We start from the raw sequence: 24,280 nt of genomic DNA on the forward strand, positions 1-24,280 counted from the left end.
CAATGACCTGTTGCAACCAAAACTTGGCAAGGGCCTACAACCGGCTTAAACTTTAGGTCCGGTAGAAGATTTAGTCCATGCCATTAGTGATTATATTATACAGTGCACTGGCTGGCTCATGTGTGGGTGTGTGTGTGCTTATGTGTGGGTGTGTGTGTGGGTCTGGGAGAGGGGTGGATGTGTGGCAAGGCACTTCCATTTGGCGTGCAGCATGTTGGCAGTGCTTGCTGTGACTTGCAGTGATGAAAGCGGGCCAAAATGTATTGAAAACCCAAATCGTTGCAGCGCCTAGATAGAAATGCGTCATGGTCCGGATTCTGCCTGCGGTCTTTGTGTTTCACATGTGTTTTATAGGGTTTTCGCATTGTTTGGTTCGTGCAACTGTTTTTTTGTCGGAGAATAAGGAGTAATGTAAATTACAGGGAAGCGGAACGAGGCAAACCAATGGTAATGCCGATTGAATCACCCAGCATCCCAACTCGAATTATGAAACCAATGTATCACATTATGGCCATTAGGTTCCACAGCCATCAGCCACACATACACATGCACTCCAGTGACGTTGCCTTAACATATTGGCCTTAACATATTGGATGACTATCATTCATATTCCCTTTACCCACCTCAGTGTAACATCGATAGGTTTAGGCTCCTAGATGATATTTGAATTTTCCCTATACCCATCATGAGGTTGCTACAACGTAGCCTACAAATGAATGTTTAAAATGTACGTGTACAGGTCTAGAGAATTGTTTTAGTAATCAAGGTGACAGACAGTGCCACATTCAATACCGCCTTGCACACGCTTGCCTGCATCTATCTGAGCTAGGGTGTAATCATTACATCAACAGTTGCAAACAAGAGTTTCTATTGGACAAATTCAGGTATGTTTATCCCTGTTTCATTCCATTTGCTTCCATTTAAGAAACATTTTTCAACAGAATTAGCTGAATTAATATACCCTTGATCATCCGCAAACACAGTTCACTTTTATAGCAGCCACATACAAACAGCATGATCACTTTGCTTGTTGTATAATTCCTTCTCGCATCTACGCGCTCTGCTCATTTCACCTTCGCCCTTCGCTTCTGGAATTGTGCAAATCACAACAGCTGTCTATGACCAGGCAAAAAAACGTTCCAAGCCAAACCTTCGTATCATAACCGCTAACTGCAACACACAGCCTACATCGTTGTCACCATATTAGCTAACGTCATAGTCACTAGAACTAGATACTAGAACTAATGCATTAGTAAATCTGCTACAAAGATGCAGTACAGTGTACAGCAAGCAATTTAGCAGTTACACCGGTGGCAATTTATTAATACAACCAAAAGCTTATCTTGACTTGGAAGAGTTCCAGTGTTGGATAGCGATAACCAGCTAGCTAACATAGCATCCCTCTCTGTTTGAGCCAGGTGTTGAATTAGGCTAAACTAGCTAGCTGCATTCTCTAGCTAAGTAAGTGAAAGTGAAACAATTAAATTCAATGACAGATAGCTCTCTCTCTGCCTTCTCCTTCATGTACATTTTTTTATTAGTTCAAAACTGTTAGTTCAAATTAGTCTCTCTCTTTGAGTCAACTACTCACCACATTTTATCCACTGCAGTGCTAGCTAGCTTTAGCTTTCAGAACTAGATTAATTCTCTGATCCTTTGATTGAGTGGACAACATGTCAGTTCATGTTGCAAGAGCTCTGATAGGTTGCAGGACGTCCTCTGGAAGTTGTCATAATTACTGTGTGAGTCTATGGAAGGGGGTGAGAACCATGAGCCTCCAAGGTTTTGTATTGAAGTCAATGTACCCAGAGGAGGACGGAAACTATCTGTCCTCCGGCTACACCATGGTGCTACCTGTCACACCCTGACCATAGTTTACTTTGTATATTTCTATGTTTTGGTTGGTCAGGGTGTGAGCTGAGTGGGCATTCTATGTTTCATTGTCTAGTTTGTCTATTTCTATGTCTGGCCTGATATGGTTCTCAATCAGAGGCAGGTGTTAGTCATTGTCTCTGATTGGGAACCATATTTAGGTAGCCTGGGTTTCACTGTGTGTTTGTGGGTGATTGTTCCTGTCTCTGTGTTTGCACCAGATAGGGCTGTTTCGGTTTTCGTTACGTTCATTACGTTCTTTGTTTTTGTAGTGTTTGTATTGATTAGTGTTTTACGTTTGTTTATTAAACATGGATCGCAATCTACACGCCGCATTTTGGTCCGACTCTCCTACACCACAAGAGAACCGTTACAGAATCACCCACCACAACAGGACCAAGTGGCGTGGTAACAGGCAACAGCAGCAGCAGGAGCAACGCGACAAGAATTTCTGGACTTGGGAGGAAATCCTAGACGGGAGAGGACCCTGGGCTAAACCAGGGGAGTGTAGCCGCCCCAAGGTGCAGCGAGAGAAGGACTGGACATTGGAGGACGAATTGGACGGTGAAGGACCCTGGGCTCAGCCTGGAGAATATCGCCGCCCCAAAGAAGAACTGGAGGCGGCGAAAGCTGAGAGGCGCAGGTATGAGGAGGCAGCACGGCGAAGCGGATGGAAGCCCGAGAGTCAGCCCCAAAAATTATTGGGGGAGCTCACAGGGAGTATGGCTATGCCAGGTAGGAGACCTGCGCAAACTCCCTGTGCTTACCGGGGCTAGAGAGACCGGGCAGGCACCGTGTTATGCAGTGGTGCGCACGGTGTCCCCAGTGCAGGTGCATAGCCCGGTGCGGTATATTCCAGCTCCGCGTATCGGCCGGGCTAGATTGAGCGTCGAGCCAAATGCTATGAAGCCGGCTCTACGCATCTGGTCCCCAGTGCGTCTCCTTGGGCCGGCTTACATGGCACCAGCCTTGCGCACAGTGTCCCCGGTTCGCCTGCATAGCCCAGTGCGGGCTATTCCACCTCAACGCAATGACAGGGCGACCGGGACCATTCAACCGGGTAAGGTTGGGCAGGCTTGGTGCTCAAGAGCTCCAGTACGCCTGCACGGTCCGGTCTATCCAGTACCACCTCCACACCCCAGCCCTCCGGTAGCAGCTCCCCGCACCAGGCTTCCTGTGCGTGTTCTCGGTCCAGTACCATCAGTGCCAGCACCACGCATCAGGCCTACAGTGCGCCTCGCCTCTCCAGCGCTGCCAGAACCTTCCTCCTCTCCTGCGCTGCCGGAGTCTCCTGCCTGTTTAGCGCTGCCAGAGCCTTCCGCCTCTACAGCATTGCCGGAGTCTCCTGCCTGTTTAGCGCAGCCAGAGCTGCCAGCCTGCATGGAGCCGCCAGAGCTGCCAGTCTGCATGGAGCAGCCAGAGCTGCCAGTCTGCATGGAGCAGCCAGAGCTGCCAGTCTGCAAGGAGCTGCCAGTCTGCAAGGAGCTGCCAGTCTGCATGGAGCAGCCAGAGCTGCCAGTCTGCAAGAAGCCGCCAGAGCTGTCAGTCTGCATGGAGCAGCCAGAGCCGCCAGTCAGCATGGAGCAGCCAGAGCCGCCAGTCAGCATGGAGCAGCCAGAGCCGTCAGTCTGCCAGGATCCGCCAGTCAGCCAGACTCTTCCAGATCCGCCAGTCAGCCAGACTCTTCCAGATCCGCCAGTCTGCCAGACTCTTCCAGATCTGCCAGTCAGCCAGACTCTTCCAGATCCGCCAGTCAGCCAGACTCTTCCAGATCTGCCAGTCAGCCAGGATCCGCCAGTCAGCCAGACTCTTCCAGATCTGTCAGTCAGCCAGGATCCGCCAGTCAGCCAGACTCTTCTAGATCTGCCAGTCTGCCAGACTCTTCTAGATCTGCCAGTCTGCCAGACTCTTCCAGATCCGCCAGTCAGCCAGACTCTTCCAGATCCGCCAGTCAGCCAGACTCTTCCAGATCCGCCAGTCTGCCAGACTCTTCCAGATGCGCCAGTCTGCCAGACTCTTCCAGATCCGCCAGTCAGCCAGACTCTTCCAGATCCGCCAGTCAGCCAGACTCTTCCAGATCCGCCAGTCAGCCAGACTCTTCCAGATCCGCCAGTCAGCCAGACTCTTCCAGATCCGCCAGTCAGCCAGGATCTGCCAGAGCCTTCCTCCTCTCCTGTGCTGCCGGAGTCTGAAGAGCCCCTCTGTCCCGAGCTGCCCCTCTGCCTCGAGCTGCCCCTCTGTCCCGAGCTGCCCCTCTGTCCCGAGCTGCCCCTCTGTCCCGTGTTATTAAGTAGGGTTGCCGTGGCTAGGAGGTCACGGAAGTGGACAAGGTGGGGGAAGACTACGGTGAAGTGGGGGCCACGTCCAGCACCAGAGCCGCCACCGCGGACAGATGCCCACCCAGACCCTCCCCTATAGGTTCAGGTTTTGCGGCCGGAGTCCGCACCTTGGGGGGGGGGGTACTGTCACACCCTGACCATAGTTTACTTTGTATATTTCTATGTTTTGGTTGGTCAGGGTGTGAGCTGAGTGGGCATTCTATGTTTCATTGTCTAGTTTGTCTATTTCTATGTCTGGCCTGATATGGCTCTCAATCAGAGGCAGGTGTTAGTCATTGTCTCTGATTGGGAACCATATTTAGGTAGCCTGGGTTTCACTGTGTGTTTGTGGGTGATTGTTCCTGTCTCTGTGTTTGCACCAGATAGGGCTGTTTCGGTTTTCGTTACGTTCATTACGTTCTTTGTTTTTGTAGTGTTTGTATTGATTAGTGTTTTACGTTTGTTTATTAAACATGGATCGCAATCTACACGCCGCATTTTGGTCCGACTCTCCTTCACCACAAGAGAACCGTTACACTACCCCAGAGAGTGCTGTTGAGGCTACTGTAAACCTTCATTGCAAAACAGTGTGTTTTAATCAATTATTTGATGACATTGAATATATTTAGTATGGTTATATCTAAAAAGGATAATTGTATACATTTTTGGGAAATTCACCGACGATGGTCTTTTTTTAATGTTTCACTATTAACATTTTTCAGAAATACACTGAGGATGTTATTTTTTAAAAATGTTTCACTATTTAACATTTTCAGAAATTCCTCTGAGGAGCCTCCACTGGCGCACACCCATACACATGCATGCAACCAATCACGGACCCACGTACGCACATCATGCTACGTTAGCTCCCCTTAATACCATGGGCATGTATTACATGCAATGAAAGGACACGACAGCTAATGGTCCTGTGTGGCTCAATTGGTAGAGCATGACGTTTGCAATGCCAGGTTTGTGGGTTTACTCCATGAGGTTGTCCAGTATGAACAAAGTATGAAAATATATGCAATCACTATTGTAAATTGCTTTGGATAAGAGTATATGCTAAATTACAACATCAACAATAACAAAGTATTGCAAGTGCACTCAGTCCTGTTGTGGTTCATTATTGCTGGGCTCCACCCTTTTCCAACAAGCTAGGCCCCTGAGAAGAGATTAATGTACTGTACATTCTTAAACTATTCAGACACCTTCACTTTTTTCACATTTGGTTACATTACAGGCTTATTGTAAAATGCATTACATTTTTTAAAATCCTCATCAATCTACACACAAGACTCCATAATGACAAAGTGAAAACAGGTTTTCAGAAATGTTTGGTAATTTATAAAAAATGGAAATACTCTATGCTATCAGACTCGAAATAGAGTTCAGGTGCATCCTGTTTCCATTGATCATCCTTGAGATGTTTCTACAACTGGAAGGAGTCCACCTGTGGTAAATTCAATTGATTGGACATGACTTGGAAAGGCACACACCTGTTTATATAAGGTCCCACAGTTGACAGTGCATGTCAGAGCAAAAACCAAGCCATGAGGTCGAAGGAATTGTCCGTAGAGCTCCAAGACAGGATCGTGTCGAGGCACAGATATGTGGAAGGGTACCAAAACATTTCTGCACCATTGAAGGTCCCCATGAACACAGTGGCCTCCATCATTTTTAATTAGAAGAAGTTTGGAACCACTAAGACTTGCTTAGTGGTTCTCCCATCTCTACAGAGGAACTCTGGAGCTCTGTCAGAGTGACCATCAGGTTCTTGGTCACCTCCCTGACAAAGGCCCTTCTGGTCGGCCAGCTCTAGGACGAGTCTTGGTGGTTCCTAACTTCTTCCATTTAAGAATGATGGAGGCCACTGTGTTCATGGGGATCTTCCATGCTGCAGACATGTTTTGGTACCCTTCCCCAGATCTGTGCCTCGACACAATCCTGTCTTGGAGCTCTGCGGACATTTCCTTCGACCTCATGGCTTGGTTTTTGCTCTGCCATGTCAACTGTGGGGCCTTATATAGGCTGGTGTGTGCCTTTCCAAATCATGTCTAATCAATTGAATTTACCACAGGTGGACTCCAATCCAGTTGTAGAAACATCTCAAGGATGATAAATGGAAACAGGATGCACCTGAGCTCAATTTCGAGTGTCATAGCAAAAGATCTGTATACTTATTTAATTAAGGTATCGCTGTTTTTTTCTGTATACATTTGCAAACATTTCTAAAGACCTGTTTCTGCTTTGTCGTTATGGGGTATTGTGTGTAGATTGATGGGAAAAAAATATATTGCTTCCATTTTAGAATAAGGCTGAAATGTAACAAAATGTGGATAAAGTCAAGAGGTCTGAATAGTTTCCGAATGCACTGTAGATACTGTATATTCTTAGTAATCCCCAGAATTAAGTAAAGCATTACAGTTCAAGCTCGCCACAGTTGGGTGGGGGAAGGAAAGAGGTCAAAGACATGGAAGTGAAAGCCTATGTATGTGTTAATCATCAATTGTTTTAGTTAACCATTTCACAGATGACCCTGTATACACATCTAAACACATCAATATGCACTATACACATCAATATACACACCAGTATACACAGCAATATCCACATCAATATACACTATACACATCAATATACACCAATATAAACTATATATCAATATACACATCAATATACACTATACACATCAATATACACTATACACATCAATATACACTATACACATCAATATACACTATACACATCAATATGCACTATACACATCAATATACACACCAGTATACACAGCAATATCCACATCAATATACACTATACACATCAATATACACCAATATAAACTATATATCAATATACACATCAATATACACTATACACATCAATATACACATCAATATAGACTTTACACATCAATATGCACATCAATATAAACAATATACATCAATATACGCTGTACACATCAATATACACTATATACATCAATATACACTATGCACATACATATACACATCAATATACATATCAATATACACATTAATATACACCACATATCAACATACACATCAATATACACTATACACATTGATATACACATCAATATACACTATACACATTGATATACACATCAGTATACACAGCAATATCAACATCAATATACACTATACACATCAATATTCACTATACACATCAATATACACATCCATATCCACATCAATATACACTATACACATCAATATGCACATCAATATAAACAATACACATTAATATACACTGTACAAATCAATATACACTAGACACATCAATATACACTATAGACATACATATACACATCAATATACAAATCAATATACACATGAATATACACAACATATCAATATACACAGCAATATACACTATACACATCAATATACACTATACACATCAATATACACTATACACATACATATACACATCAATATACACTATACACATCAATATACACTATACACATCAATATACACTATACACATCAATATACACTATACACATACATATACACATCAATATACACTATACACATCAATATACACTATACACATCAATATACACTATACAATATACACACTATACACATCAATATACACTATACACATCAATATACACACAATATACACTATACACATCAATACACTATACACTCAATACACACTATACACATCAATATACACTATACACATCAATATACACATCAATATACACTATACACATCAATATACAGTATACACATCAATATACACTATACACATCAATATACACTATACACATCAATATACACTATACACTATACTCATCAATATACACTATACACATCAATATACACTAATATACACTATACTCATCAATATACACTATACACTATACATCAATACACACTATACACTATACACATCAATATACACTATACACATCAATATACACATCAATATACACTATACACATCAATATACACTATACACATCAATATACACATCAATATACACTATACACATCAATACACACTATACACATCAATATACACTATACACATCAATATACACATCAATATACACTATACACATCAATATACACATCAATATACAGTATACACATCAATATACACATCAATATACACATGCATTTTCAGAGCATTAGAAACATTAGAAAGGATGATGCGTCACAATGCACATTGTTCACAACAGTACATGTTTACACCCACAGCATCTGCTTATCTATGCTTAGTAATCCCCAGTACTTGGCCCAAGCTTGGCAAAAACTGGTTAAATAGTAGAACGTCCCTACAACATCCTCTCCTTACTGCCATTGACCTTTCGGGATTGCGACAAGGCCATTAGGACAGAAGACTAAGAGGGGTTAATGAGCTGACTGATAATTAGAATCATTTATCTTGTATCTGTAAAAGTTACGACACTCGCTAACGATGCGTTCTCATTTACCTAAGTAACGCGCAATAATGCTTATCCCTTTTTTATCCCCTTGAAAAACTGAGCCATATATTCAGAACAATAACGACGATTCAATACAAGGATTGGCACCGCCGTTATGAACAAACCAAGCCGTGCTACGCAAAAGTTGGATAGCTCTTCAATTCTATTTATCAGTCGATATTTATCCATTGAAAAATTAAGCTATGACGTCACTGGTGTAACCAGTGAACTGTTCCTCACAGTGTGAGACTAGTACCGAGTGCAGCCAAAGTGATTGTGGCTTTAAGTCCTGCAAGTAGCATTCACATCACGCAATGACTGGCTTTGTAGAGACGAAGATGGATAGCAAGTACCACGCAGTGTGGTGTAGTAGAGCTGTGACGAGCAGACAGGCCAGTGTTGCCTCATGTCTGCAATGCGGGGACTCCCGACTGGGAGAGATAGTACAGCACAACATGGCTCACTCAGCCACAGATCAAGAATGGATCCCACCAGTGGTTTTAGGCCTGGTGATTAGATCTCGACCAGGACAGAGAGGTGTAATCTCCTTTGGTTTGACACAGTGATAAAGTTTGTGATGGGGGTTAAAGGAGAGGGTGGCTGGGACATGGGAGACACCAGTGTGTCAGACGGTCTCTGTACAGAGGTGTTTTGTTGGTCTATCAATTGAGAAATACAGAGATAGAGATCCAGCAGTGGGCCATTTGAAAGACGAAGGGGGCTTATCGGCTTGTAGCACGGCTTTGATAAGGTAGACAGGGATCCTCCTGGCTCTCTTGTGCCTGTTAGGCTTGTTACAGTGGCGGCTCTGCCCACTAACAAGCAAGCAGAGCTGGAGAGGAGCTGGAGCGGAGCTGGAGCGGAGCTGAATTACACAGACAGTCATTTGGAACATAAAGGGATTCGGCTGAATAGAAGTCCTTCTGAAATGAATCCATTACAAAAGAGATGAAAAAGCAGGGCTTTCATGATAATTTCAATCCCTCGCAATAACAATTTGCTATTCAGAAACCCAAAGTAATAAGTATACGAAAATAATGACATGGGATACTGTAGATTTTGCTTTTCGCTATTAGTCTCTAATGATATTGTGTGTTTTTTCTTGATGAGTTGAGCTAGGTCTGAACATTGTGACCAGGATTGGCTTGTGGTACTTTAGAATTAAATGAACACCCAATAATTCGTTTAAATTCACCATAATACATGTGATATTCAACGTCCCTGATCAATTCAAATTTAAATTTGCAATCATTTGCATTTGCGCTAATGAGGAAGAAATAAACAACGCATTTAGGCCACGTCTATTGATGGTAGCAGTATTGTTATTTTTCCTCCCCCGCCTGCATTTAAACGAACAAAGAACCACCAGGCGTTCTAATCATTTAAATCCTTGCCATACACTAATTACTTAGTTAGAGATGGTTTTCTTTGAACTGTCTCTAGAGAAAATACTTTCTGTGGAGATTCAAACATCAGAGGCAGACAGTCTAATAATGACATACACAGGAGAGGATTCACCAACCATGCGTCAACAGAATATTTGTATTTTTTTACTGGGGGCTTTCCGAGGATGCTCCATGCGTTTTTTTTAAGCTCCATGCGTTTTATAGCTGGAAATGAAGGCCCGCTGACTGATTTCCTGCTGCATTGTTAGAGAAGGATTGAGCTACATTGTACCTGATGCTAACTTAAGCAGCGCTGCCATGTGGCTAAGGGAGGCATTTAATCATTCACTATAGGTTAGCCTCTTGTAAACAAACATGATATAACCAACACTGACAAAGCCTGTCTATTTCCATTAACCATTACTAAAACATTTAGTGATTTTATTTCTTCAAGAATGACAAATATATTCCTAATTCCCCCTAGCATGTTATTAAATCATTATCGAATCATGTACATTAATCCAGGCAACTACCTTCTCTGTCATCGCCGTAATCCATCAAAACATCAATGTCATTTTGATCGCCCGTGAAACATTTGCCAGCAGGCATGAGTGTGATACATTGACATGCAATACAGCTGTCCTGACAGATAGTCACACCAGTACCCTCTCAGCCTCGAGCAGTTTTTAGATCATCTCTGTGAAAGGACATGTATTGGGGATGGACACAGCAGGTGTCAAGCGGTGGCATTTAGCTCCCCCACCCACTCAAAGCAACGCCACAGTTGACTGAGAGGCCTGACATTTTTACAAAGGGAAGAGGGATGCATGGAAGCGCACGACTGACGACGCGTTGACCCACCATTGATCCATCCACCTTGAGGACAGGATGCTGTACAGACACAGATTTGTCTGGCCTGACTGCTGCTCAGAAAGAGCCTTCCCTGTGGCCTAGGGGTGGTCTAGCGGTCTAAGCCGTTGCTTCCGGATCACAGCTGGAGCATGGGTTTGAATCCGGACCATTGCTATTTCAGCACACTCTCTCCTCTATCGTGCCCCTCAACCTCAGTTTTATCCAATAAAATGTCACTCCTTAAAAAAAGAAAAAGAACGCTCCCATAAAGAAGGATTTTGGTCTTCCAGTAGAACAGGAAATAGCACTATCATGGCCCAACTGAATGTCAGTGGTGTGCAGTACAATGCTAGGGGTTAATTATGACGATTGCCACGCGAAAACCAAGCACAAGTGACTTTCCTCTTAAAACATGAAATGATATTCTGTCCTTTGCACATTTCTGAGATTCTATGTGCACAGAGTTCATCATGATTTCTTTTCAAACAGCTGTTAGAACCCTAGTCTGACACAACATCACAGGGCCACAGTAGAGTTCCCTTCGGAGGGAAAAACCAGAAGCAGCCATTCATGTGCAGATTGACATGTACCCGGGTCGATAAAGATTATAAAGTTCAACATGGTGGGTCACAATAAAAGCCACATATAAAACTCCATTGACAAGTGATCCATCATTTGATGATTGATGCCGTTTCCTTACCACCATTATTATGAGGCCTTCTTTGTTGTTAAGGCCTGACCTTGTCACTGGGGTTGGAATAAATATTGACTTTATGAAGTGAGACTGTCATGGGTTTAAAGCAATAGGCTACAGAGCCACTGATTTCTCTATGGTTCAGGACCCTGCTTTCCATAGCCATTTTTAGCTGTTTCAGTCTACTGAGAACCATGTCTTTTTCCTTCAAGAAAACTCACTTCCTTTCGATGAATAAGTTGCAGCTTGCAATGTGACTGCAGGGCATGCATGACAGAATAAATTTGGCTTGACGCCAATAATATAATTTAAAGTGAATCACTGAAATTGTGATACACTTTAAAGGGCAGCTGATTTAATTTAAAATGTATCATTTTCCCTGTGCCTCTGGCTTAGAGGGTTAATTGATTCAATTAATGAAATAAATAAAATAATAATAATCATAGTCACAACCAGTTTCATTAGTATTGTCCACCTCCGAGAGGAGAGCTAAAACATAAAAATGTGGCCTTAATAATTCCGTAGTGCTATATGCCCTAATGTACATAATGAAGAAATCCCTAACGATTTAGAGATCATCAAGAAGACGGCTGCTTCAGAAAAATGGTATTCCCTCTGGCCTCAGGCTGCTCATGGGGAAGCCATGTTTTTCCAGTTAGCCTTTCTTTATGGGCCTGTGAGGCTAGCTCATCCACATTCATCCTGCTGAAAAGGATTACATACTGTAAGTATAGAAAGAAATCACGGTACCCTTTGCATGTAAGATGGTTACCATGATGATGATACACACAGTGATGTTTTCACTGGCTGTTGATATTGATGGTAATTGATATTGTGCTGTAACATAGTTCAGTAAACATCTCTAGGGTGATGGGATGTGTACAGATGTAGGATCTTAATTTGAGCCAGTTTCCTACAGCAGGAACATAATCAAGCAACAACAGGACATTTGAATTATTATGTGGATTATATTACATGAATACAATTTTCGTAAGGGAAAATCAAGTCTGAAATGTCAAATTGGAAATGACAAACTTCAGAAGCCTTTTTAAACTTCATATACATTACACGTTTACATTTCCTGCATTGCAGGAAAGTTCTCCTGCAACAGATTGTACATCTGTAGGGTTAATATCTGAGTGTTTGTGCATTTGTATATCTCCCTATGCTTGTTTATGTTTGTATACTGCATGCCTCTTTGCATGGGAGTGCTGTAAAATAACAATTATCCTACATGGTACGTTAAATAGCATAATTATGACATTAGGCTGAAGATTATGTTGGTTATTAACTTCACATTGTTACCCGGAGTAAATTAATCTGTTTTTTGAATAAGTGTGTGAAATTGTTCATAAAATGATATGAGTTTAATCAACCGTTATTGCTGGGGTGATGATGGGTCACACACACACACACACACACTCACACACACTCACACACACACACACACACACACACACACACACACACACACACACACACACACACACACACACACACACACACACACACACACACACACACACACACACACACACACACACACACACACACACACACACACACACACACACACACACACAGCCTGTGAATGGACTTCTTTATACTGTATGTAATCCCAGATAAGAGTATCTGGTATCCATGACACACATATAGTGGTGTTCTGTATAGTTTCAACTGCCAGAACAGCTTGACCAGTGAGCCCAACCCTCCCTGCTTGCATTTAATTTCAGCCAGAGGACTAGTCTACTGGCAATGCAGTCAGAAAACACATGTCATATCAAGTAATCAATGAATCAGCATGTTACATGAGCAAAGCAGATTTCAGATTTCTCACCAGTATCAAACATGGTTGCATGAGACACACACACACACACACACACACACACACACACACACACACACACACACACACACACACACACACACACACACACACACTATAGCGTTTGAGGAGATCAAGAGGGAAATATGTTTAATTATTTTTTTTCTTTTGCTTTGAACTATTCCTCTGTGCATTAGCACGGCACTGCCTCAGTCAGCTCTTACCTAGATGACTGTCATGTTCCATTCCATCTATCACCTTCACTAAACATGTAAATGGGTGGAATGAGTGATCTTCAACGCCTTTTTCATGTTCCTAAATGAATTACTCTAGAGTTTAAGAAGCTTTAGGAAGCCTTAAGTATCAGCTTTTCTTTGTTTGGAATATCGAAAGGTGTCTGGTGGAGATTTTGGGGGTTCATTCTGTCTGATTGGAAGCCTGAAAGATTGGTCTATTTTTTGCTAAAAACATGGTTAAACTTTTTTTAATGAAAGTGTCTCTCTCTCTCTCTCTTTTTAATCTCTTTTAGCTGGCTACATGGGACTCAGTCCATGGTCTAAATGGAAGCCTGAAAGAGAGTCGCATTGAGAACGGCATGCAAGGAGTGACGGTCAAAGTAGTAACACTACTGGTAAGGAACATCTTGTTGACACTGTGAGACTGTGTTACCATCCATGTGCTGTGAATTGGAAATAGTATCCATGTTGTTCAGCTTGAAAACAATGTGTCGAACACAGCTGCTTAAAACATAACCATTGACTGCACCTGAATTCATGTTGCGAGCATTCCTATCTGATGTTGTGTTTGATTTTGTAGGAGGATCCATTTGTCATGGTTGCTGAAAACATCCTTGGTCAGCCTAAGCGGTACAAAGGATTCTCCATCGATGTGCTCGACGCCTTGGCCAAGATCCTGGGCTTCAAGTACGAGATCTACCAGGTGGCGGACAGCAAGTACGGCTCGCAGCTGCCCAACGGCTCCTGGAATGGAATGATCGGCGAGCTCATAAACAAGGTGAGCTTTTCTGTAATACCCGTGAAACCTACCAACCTGCTGTGTTACCCCCTCGGAAGAGAATGCCATTTGAGACCATTACGGTTTCCACTTGAATTCAGTCCCCGCTCATCCCTGACTGACCAGGGGACGTTAGCTATACTTATTCTCTGTCTGTCTCCACAGAGGGCTGACCTGGCCATGTCTGCTATTACTATCACTCCGGAGCGGGAAAGCGTGGTGGACTTCAGTAAGCGCTACATGGACTACTCAGTGGGGATCCTGCTGAAGAAACCGGAGGAGAAGATCAACATCTTCTCGCTGTTCGCTCCGTTTGACCTGGCCGTGTGGGGGTGTATCGCTGCAGCCATCCCCGTGGTTGGAGTTCTCATTTTCCTGCTGAGCAGGATGCAGTCACTGAGGACCCAGAATCCTCCAGTGCCACACCAGCAGCCCGCCAACCAGGCGTCCAACTCCCTGCACAGTGCTATCTGGATAGTCTATGGAGCCTTTGTACAGCAAGGTACAGAGGACTCTCCTATATACTCATTTAGATTTTATCTAAAGCAACCCAGGCCATTTTACAGTAAAAAACAAATGTATCATTTGTATGTTTCAAATATTTTATGGGAAACATACCATTTTCATGTGCTGAAATGTGTTTGTCGATTACATTGTAAAAATGTATGATTCATTCAAATATCCGGTGATTATTTACAAACTATTTATGATAAGATGTTGATACTTTCTAATGGTCAGATGAACAGTAAGCCGATTTAGGTAATGAAAGTGATCCTATGCGTTACAATACCATCCATAAAGTTGCATGTGAAGTGGAAAAGGCCACACAGCTGTTTCTGCACCTATGTTGCTGTCTCGTACATGTCTCATGGACACGTGTGCTGTATACAGTCCATATAACATAGTGATTGCATTACAAGCTTGTTAAGCTCACAAGAGCACAGTAAAGGTGCCTTTGAATGAAGAAAATGATATGTTGGTTGGGATCCAAGACTGGCAAAGGGAAATAAATGAGTGTGTCAGCAAGTCCTGTTGAACCTCAGCTGCATCTATAATTACCTCCTGCCAGAGAGCCTGTTGAACCATTTTAAGCCTAACAGCCAAGGATTAAACATGGGGAGCCTCTGTCCTGTTAGTTCTTTGCAACTGCCCACTATTTCAAGTGGACACTTCTTTATCTGTATGGGAAAACAGTGGTCCGTCATAACACATTTTTCATTGAAAGTTATGGAACCTTTGAAGTGAATCACTCTAATCTGGATAGATTTTTTTAGTACAGCATATTGTCAACCAATTGTGTTATGGGACGGTGAACAGACTTCAGCCCTTCAGTGATCCTTATATAACCATTTCTGTCACAGCATCTTCTATATACATCAGTGGGGGCTGGTGGGAGGGGCTATAGGAGAATGGGCTCATTCTATTATCTGGAAAGTAAGAAATTGAATGGAGTCGATCATGTGGTTTCCATATGTTTGATGTCTTGATACCGTTCCATTTATTCCATTCAATACATTACAATGAGCCTGTCTTCCGATAACCAGCCTCAACTGAAAATGTGTCCTCCTATAGTTCCTCCCACCAGTCTCCTCTGATATACAGTGTCAGTCACAAGTTTGGACACACCTACTCAGTCAAGGGTTTTTCTTTATTTTGACTATTTTCTACATTGTAGAATAATAGTGAAGAAATCAACACTATGAAATAACACATATGGAATCATGTAGTAACCTAACAAGTGTATTTTATATTTGAGATTTTTCAAAGTAGCCAACCTTTTCCTTGATGACAGCTTTGAACACTCTTGGCATTCTCTCAACCAGATTCATGAGGTAGTCACCTGGAAGCATTGCAACTGACAGGGGTGCCCTGTTAAAAGTTAATTTGTGGAATTAGATTCCTTCTTAATGCGCTTGAGCCAATAAATTGTGGTATATATAGGATAGCCCTATTTGGTAAAAGAAAAAGTACTTATTATGACAAGAACATCTCAAATAAGCCAAGCGAAACGACAGTCCATCATTACTTTAATTTTTTAATTTTACCTTTATTTAACTAGGCAAGTCAGCTAAAAATATTAAGAACAAATTCTTATTTTCAATGATGGCCTAGGAACAGTGGGTTAACTGCCTGTTCAGGGGCAGAACGACATAAAGGTGAGTCAATCTGGAAAATTTCAAGAACTTTGAACGTTTCTTCAAGTGCAGTCGCAAAAACCAAAAAGCGGTATGATGAAACTGGCTCTCATGAGGACCACCACAGTAAAGGAAGACCCAGAATTACCTCTGCTGCAGAGGATAACTTCATTAGAATTACCAGCCTCAGAAATTGCAGCCCAAACACATCTCTATATAAACTGTTCAGACGAGACTGCGTGAATTAGGCCTTCAAGGTCGAATTGCTGCAAAGAAACCACTACTGAAGGACACCAATAATAAGAAGAGACTTGCTTGGGCCAAGAAACACGAGTAATTGACATTAGACCGGTGGAAATCTGTCTTTTGGTCTGTTAAATCCAACCTTTTGGTTCCAACCACCATGTCTTTGTGAGACGCAGAGTAGGTGACCAGATTTTTTTTTTTTAATTTTTAATTTGACCTTTATTTAACTAGGCAAGTCAGTTAAGAACAAATTCTTATTTTCAATGACGGCCTAGGAACAGTGGGTTAACTGCCTGTTCAGGGGCAGAACGACAGTTTTGTACCTTGTCAGGTCGGGTTTTGAACTTGCAACCTTCCGGTTACTAGTCCAACACTCTAACCACTTGGCTACCCTGCTGCCGGATGATCTCTGCATGTGTGGTTCCCACCGTGAAGCATGGGGGAGGAGGTGTGATGATGTGGGGGTGCTTTGCTGGTGACATTGTCAGTTACTTATTTATAATTATTTAGAATTCAATGCACACTTAACCATCATGGCTACCACAGCATTCTGCAGCAATACGCCATCTGGTTTACGCTTAGTGGGACTATCATTTGTTTTTCAACAGGACAATGACCCAACACACCTCCAGGCTGTGTAAGGGCTATTTGACCAAGAAGGATATTGATGGAGTGCTGCATCAGATGACCTGGCCTCCACAATCACCCGACCTCAACCCAATTGAGATGGTTTGGGATGAGTTGGACCACAGAGTGAAGGAAAAGCAGCCAACAAGTGCTCAGCATATGTGGGAACTCCTTCAAGATGGTTGGAAAGCATTCCAGGTGACGCTGGTTGAGAGAATGCCAAAAGTGTACAAAGCTGTCATCAAGGCAAAAGGTGGCTACTTTGAAGAATCTAGAATCTAAAATCTAAAATCTATTTAGATTTGTTGAACACTTTTCTGGTTACTACATGATTCCATATGTGTTATTTCATAGTTATGTTGTCTTCACTATTATTCTACAATGTAGAAAATAGTAAAAAATAAAGAAAACCCTTGAATGAGTAGGGGTGTCTAAACTTTTGACTGGTACTGTACATCCACCCACTTTACCAACTACTTGTTCATCCTCAACCCCTTGATAACTGTAGTTGCTTTCTACCCAGCCTGGATAGTGACATGTCCTTTCTCCCCCTCTATAGGAGGGGATAGCGTGGTGAGCTCTGTGGCCCTGAGGATCGTCATGGGCAGCTGGTGGCTCTTCACCCTCATTGTATGTTCCTCCTACACGGCCAACCTGGCAGCCTACCTCACCGTCTCCCGCATGGACACCACCGTACGGTAGGTTGCTCCTGCCCCTCTGACTCTGTTTTATCCCTTCCTCAATAATGGTGTCAAGGTATTGTTAACCCGGGTGAACAAGTCATGAATGACGACCCTTGGCTTACCCCGCTGTTGGACTGTCTAATGATCTGTCATCACAAGGGGAGACCAAGAAAGACCATCCAGAAGTTCACTGTTTTTTATTGTCTGCAGTAGAATATGAATGAGGTGTTCACCACAAGTCTTGTCAGTCTGTGGTTTATACAGGGATCAAGTTTTGTGAGTGGTCAAGGTAGTATGCACTGCAGTGTGTAGGCTGCTCAGGGGAGGACGGCTCATAATAATGGCTTTAACAGGGCAAATGGAATGGCTTCAAACCATGTGTGTACATCAGATCTTCTTGAAGCCTCACAATGGACTGATACACAACTATGGTGATATATTGAATAATGCAAAAGATCCTCTAAAGTTTTTAATAGATTTATATGAAATATGACATTCAGGATGTACAGGATCATTATTTTAATATCACAGCTCGACCATGCAGTACTTTTGCCATTCATCCTATCGGAACATGGGCTCCAGAGCATATTCCACAAATCTCCACAGTGTCATCCACAACATTTTAACTGAAAATGAATTGACATCTCTAATGCTTGATTGCAGCGTTCGTATTATCTAATATGGTGTCTTCCTTCTGAAGGTGATATTTCGCTACGCTGGTATGTGCCGACTGTTTGAAATGCCAGACATACATCATGGCATCGTCCAGTAGAATCCATTTTGAATAATCATATGCCTGCATCCCTGCTCACAGACACACACAGACACATGTATATGTACATGGACCTCACACATGGAGGCATGATGTTGGATCTTTAAAGATTATCATCCCCTCTCTGTTGGCCTTCGGATCTGCAAATGTTATCCACCGCTTATCCCGGCACGATGCGTATTTGCTCAGGCGCTGTGGCTTTGACGTCTGATTGTATTTGATTATGCTGATGTTGTGCAAATGGTGTGTTTCAAGGTTGGAGGAGGGAGGGGATTGCAGGAAGGTCATCCAGCCTAATAAGATAGTTAGGTGAGACAACCACATATCGCAGTCGTAGTACGTACCTTTTTCCTCAATAAATAAGTTGTCAGCAAAGTCAGTGCTAGTGGGAAAAGACAAGTGGAAGGTTATTTGTGTGTGTGGGGGCGTGTGTGGGGGGGGTTGTAAGAACAATGTGTTATTTAAGATATTCTTTGAACATTTGGATAAACAGAAACCATGACATGAATTAAGAACAATATATATATATTTTTCATAATGTGATGCAGCACATTGACAACTCAAATCGCTTTGGAAAAAATGGCTTTCTTATTAACCTTCTTACCTAATGAAAACCTATAGCTGAGATAACAAAACGAGACCCTTAAAATAATTGTCACGATCGCTGTCTTGAAAATGATCTGACCAAGGTGAAGCGTGGTGAGCGTACCTTTTCTCTTTATTTCTTTAAATGTCGCCAACAAAACAAGAACCGACGACGTCCGTGAAGCTTACTAGGGCTATACAGGCCACTAACAAAGACAACTACCCACAACTAAGGTGCCAAAACAGGCTGCCTAAGTATGATTCCCAATCAGAGACAACGATAGACAGCTGCCTCTGATTGGGAACCACACTCGGCCAAACACACAGAAATACAAAACATAGAATGCCCACCCCACATCACACCCTGACCTAACCAAATAGAGAAATAAAACAGCTCTCTAAGGTCAGGGCGTGACAGTAATAAAATTGTTTCATTGAAACTTAAATGAACAATTCCTAGAATTGAATGTAGGCTGCAAAAATAAATATATTTAGTTGGCTAATAGACCCTACTCAAACTTTTACCAGCTGTACTGATTATAACTTTATATGTCCTTCATAAAGTAAAAAAAAATTGCGAAAGCCTACATTAATGTAATAATTATTAACTGATAATTAACAGAACCTGCTTGCACTTTTTGAAGGCTGTGTAGTCTATCCATCTACCGTGTTTTTGTCCTCGTCCACAATAATTGCAAAATCCTTACAAACCAGGGATTTCACTCACGCGGGACCTGTATCCACAATTTTGTATTCCCCCATCTTAACATTTCTTTTTATTTCTATGGTTACGTTAGCCATTTTTGCGTGAGCTCGGCTAATCAAATCAAATCAAATTTATTTATATAGCCCTTCGTACATCAGCTGATATCTCAATGTGCTGTACAGAAACCCAGCCTAAAACCCCAAACAGCAAGCAATGCAGGTGTAGAAGCACGGTGGCTAGGAAAAACTCCCTAGAAAGGCCAAAACCTAGGAAGAAACCTAGAGAGGAACCAGGCTATGTGGGGTGGCCAGTCGTCTTCTGGCTGTGCTGGGTGGAGATTATAACAGAACATGGCCAAGATGTTCAAATTTTCGTAATTGACCAGCATGGTCGTATAATAATAAGGCAGAACAGTTGAAACTGGAGCAGCAGCACGGTCAGATGGACTGGGGACAGCAAGGAGTCATCATGTCAGGTAGTCCTGGGGCATGGTCCTAGGGCTCAGGTCAGTTGAAACTGGAGCAGCAGCACGGCCAGGTGGACTGGGGACAGCAAGGAGTCATCATGTCAGGTAGTCCTGGGGCATGGTCATAGGGCTCAGGTCCTCCGAGAGAGAGAGAAAGAAAGAGAGAAGGAGAGAATTAGAGAACGCACACTTAGATTCACACAGGACACCGAATAGGACAGGAGAAGTACTCCAGATATAACAAACTGACCCTAGCCCCCCGACACATAAACTACTGCAGCATAAATACTGGAGGCTGAGACAGGAGGGGTCAGGAGACACTGTGGCCCCATCCGAGGACACCCCCGGACAGGGCCAAACAGGAAGGATATAACCCCACCCACTTTGCCAAAGCACAGCCCCCACACCACTAGAGGGATATCTTCAACCACCAACTTACCATCCTGAGACAAGGCTGAGTATAGCCTGGCTAGCCAGGGAAAGTCAACCTGGCTATGTATTCTCACATGGAGGGACAGAACATAAGCTCTGCACATGGACAAATTAAAATGTTTCAGCACCACACAAATAATGTTGACAGTTCCCTGCTCCACACTCTCTCACTGCGTGCGTGGCTGGTAGCCTATATGTCTGCTTCCCTGCTCACATAATGGAATTCACAACACCACAAGCTCCTGGGTTTTGTAAAAATATTGTGATTGTGAGCCTGATTTCAAATGTTTCCAGCCCTTAATATAATTGTTCAAAGAACGTTTTCATTCCACCTGCAAGCTGATTTTTTTTGTGGGTCACCCATGGGGAACTGTTGGTATCAGACCCGATGGAGGACTCTAGCACGCAGTGAGTCACTCAGCCATGGAGCGGGAGGGGAGGGTCAAGCCAGCTGGGAGGAAAGGGGACAGGCTGTGTTGCGAAAAGGAAGGAGATTAGGGTCGAGGAGGCAGAGTGAGGAGACAGGAGGGAGAAGGATTTAGCAGAAGGGAGAGATGATAGGATAGAAGAGGAGGGGTAGTGGGAAAGATAGAGAGTGAAGATTGTGATAGCGTATCTGAGTAGTGGCTGAGTGGTTACGTTTGGAGGAGAGAGGGAGAGAAAAGCAACAAAGTAGTGATCAGAGACATGTAGGGGGGTTGCAGTGACATTACCAAGCAAACATCTTCTAGTAAAGATGAGATCAAGCACATTGCCTGCCTTGTGAGTGGGAGGGGACTGGGAAAGGGTGACGTCAAAGAACTGAAATGAAGTCCGGCATCAGGAGGTTGAAGTCGCCCAGTACGATGATTGGTTTGCCATCATCAGGAAATTAGTTTATCAAGGTGTCAAGCTCAAGCTTTTCATATCATTGCTCCTCCAATTCCCCTGCTTTTCCTCACAGCAGGTTTTTATTATGCTACATGTACCATATAATCTACTAGTATTATAGTATTATGTTTGTCACGTCAGCTTGAAAAATATATATACTGAACAAAAAAATAAATGCAACATGCAACAATAGATTTTTTTTACTGAGTTACAATTCATATAAGGAAATCAATTTAAATAAATAAATTAGGCCCTTATCTATGTATTTCACAAGACTGGGAATACAGATATGCATCTATTGGTCCAAGATATCTTTTTTTTTTAAATAGGGGTGTGGATCAGAAAAACAGTCCATATCTAGTTTGACCACCATTTGCCTCATGCAGCGCAACACATCTCCTTTATATAGAGTTGATCAGGCTGTTGATTCCGGTCTTCAGAATGTTGTCCCACTCCACTTCAATTGCTGTGCGAAGTTGCTGGATATTGTCTGAAACTGGAACATGCTGTCATACAGCGCATCCCAAACAGCTCAGTGGGTGACATGTCAGGTGAGTATGCAGGCCATGGAAGATCTGGGACATTTTCAGCTTCCAAAAATTGTGTACAGATCCTTGCAATATGGGGCTGTGCATTGTCATGCTGAAACATGAGGTGATGAGGCAAATGAATGGCATGACAATGGGCCTCAGGATCTTGTTACGGTAAATTGCCATCGATAAAATGCAATTCTGTTTGTTGTCTGTAGCTGATGCCTGAACATACCATAACCCCACCGCCACCATGGGACACTCTGTTTACAACGCTGACATCAGCACACCGCTCGCCCACACTACACAATACACGTGGTCTGCGGTTGTGAGGCCGGTTGGACGTACTGCCAAATTCTCTAAAACTATGTTGGAGAGGCGGCTTATGGTAGGGAAATGAACATTCAATTCTCTGGCAAAGCTTTGGTGAACTTTCCTGCAGTCAACATGTGTATTGCATGCTCCCTCAAAACTTGAGACATCTGTGGCATTGTGTTGTGTGACAACTGCACATTTTAGAGTGGTCTTTCATTGCCCAGCACAAGGTGCACCTGTGTAACAATCATGCTGTTTAATCAGTTTCTTGATTTGCCAAACCTGTCAGGTGGAAAGATTGTTTCGGCAAATGGTGATTTCAGCTCATGAAATATGGGACCAACACTTTACAAGTTATATTTTTATTCCATGTACATATTTATATATTCCACCTGAGTACCAATTGTCATAATCAAACATATCTGAAGCAGACCTTCCTGGCAGATTTCTGCCACGTTAGGAGTACGGACTGGAGTGTGCTTTTCACTACTGTGACGCAGTGTCCTTCTTGTTTAGATTTGTATTCTCGGTACATTAGGTTATAGAGACAGAGCTCTAGCCATTCTGTTGATTCTGCCACTGCTTGGAGAGGTTCTTTATTTATAGCCATTCTGGATGATTCATCCCACTCCTGTTAGTGGAAACCATGGCTGAATCAGACACTGGGTTCTTTCAAATGTCTCTTTACATTTATGTCATTGGAGCGCATGGGAATGTCTGAAACATACTCCTCAGAGTTGCATCAGCGAGTAGATAGCTTTTCGCTTGGCACCGACTGGTAAGATGCTTCAGGAGGGCGGTCATGTGTGCTAGCGATGCAAAGGTCCTGGGTTTGAGCCACGGTGTGAGCCGAATCAGGAGGACGTGGCACTCGCTAAGCAAGCAGTTTGACATTCTTTACATCAGCATAGTGGTTACGTTAGCTAATGGAAATGGTAGGTAGTGGATAGGTAGTGGAAAGTACATTAGACACGTGTTTTCCATCCCATACTCCCCCTGAACCCAGAGGTCACAATGAACCTCTTTCTGAAGGGTCTCCCATCACACCATTTACAGCCAGTGCCAGGTGTTAATGGTGATGTGCATTAGCCAGTGATATCATGAGGAGCCCCCACTTATGCTCAAACACACACACAAGTGAGCACTCATGCATACCACATGCGATTACATTGACAGTGTGTGAATTTTGTGACCTACATCATTTGAGAGGGTTTCATTGTTAGTCCAAACTTTGAGTAATATACCTATCAATTAATTTACATTTTGTTTACCATTTATTGAAATGCGGGAAATACGTGCTTGCAAGTTCTGTGAAATGGGCAGAATATTTTTGAGAAGGTGTCAAGTGGTGGAGGCAAAAGATTAAACGAAAACATTTTTGACATCCAAAAAACAAAACCTGGCGAGGCCTCAAAGTCATAATTATCTTTTCATCCTGATTTTGTGACATTTTTTTTCTCTCTGTTCCATCTCTATCCTTGATCAGGCGA

At 42.8% G+C, this 24,280-nt stretch overlaps 1 protein-coding gene across 2 annotated transcripts in view; it reads left to right on the forward strand.

The window, feature by feature from the left end:
* grid1b (glutamate receptor, ionotropic, delta 1b) overlaps positions 1-24,280 on the forward strand; it is a 380,700-nt gene that overhangs the window by 331,288 nt on the left and 25,132 nt on the right. For both annotated transcript variants that reach the window (XM_024386514.2, XM_024386515.2), the window contains exons 9-12: positions 13,939-14,040; positions 14,226-14,423; positions 14,589-14,925; positions 17,991-18,129. In XM_024386514.2, the coding sequence (XP_024242282.1) occupies positions 13,939-14,040; positions 14,226-14,423; positions 14,589-14,925; positions 17,991-18,129 (776 nt within the window). The remainder of the gene's footprint in view (positions 1-13,938; positions 14,041-14,225; positions 14,424-14,588; positions 14,926-17,990; positions 18,130-24,280) is intronic.

The sequence above is a fragment of the Oncorhynchus tshawytscha genome, linkage group LG24 (genome assembly GCF_018296145.1).
Source record: "Oncorhynchus tshawytscha isolate Ot180627B linkage group LG24, Otsh_v2.0, whole genome shotgun sequence".
In the NCBI taxonomy this organism is placed as follows: Eukaryota; Metazoa; Chordata; class Actinopteri; order Salmoniformes; family Salmonidae; genus Oncorhynchus; species Oncorhynchus tshawytscha.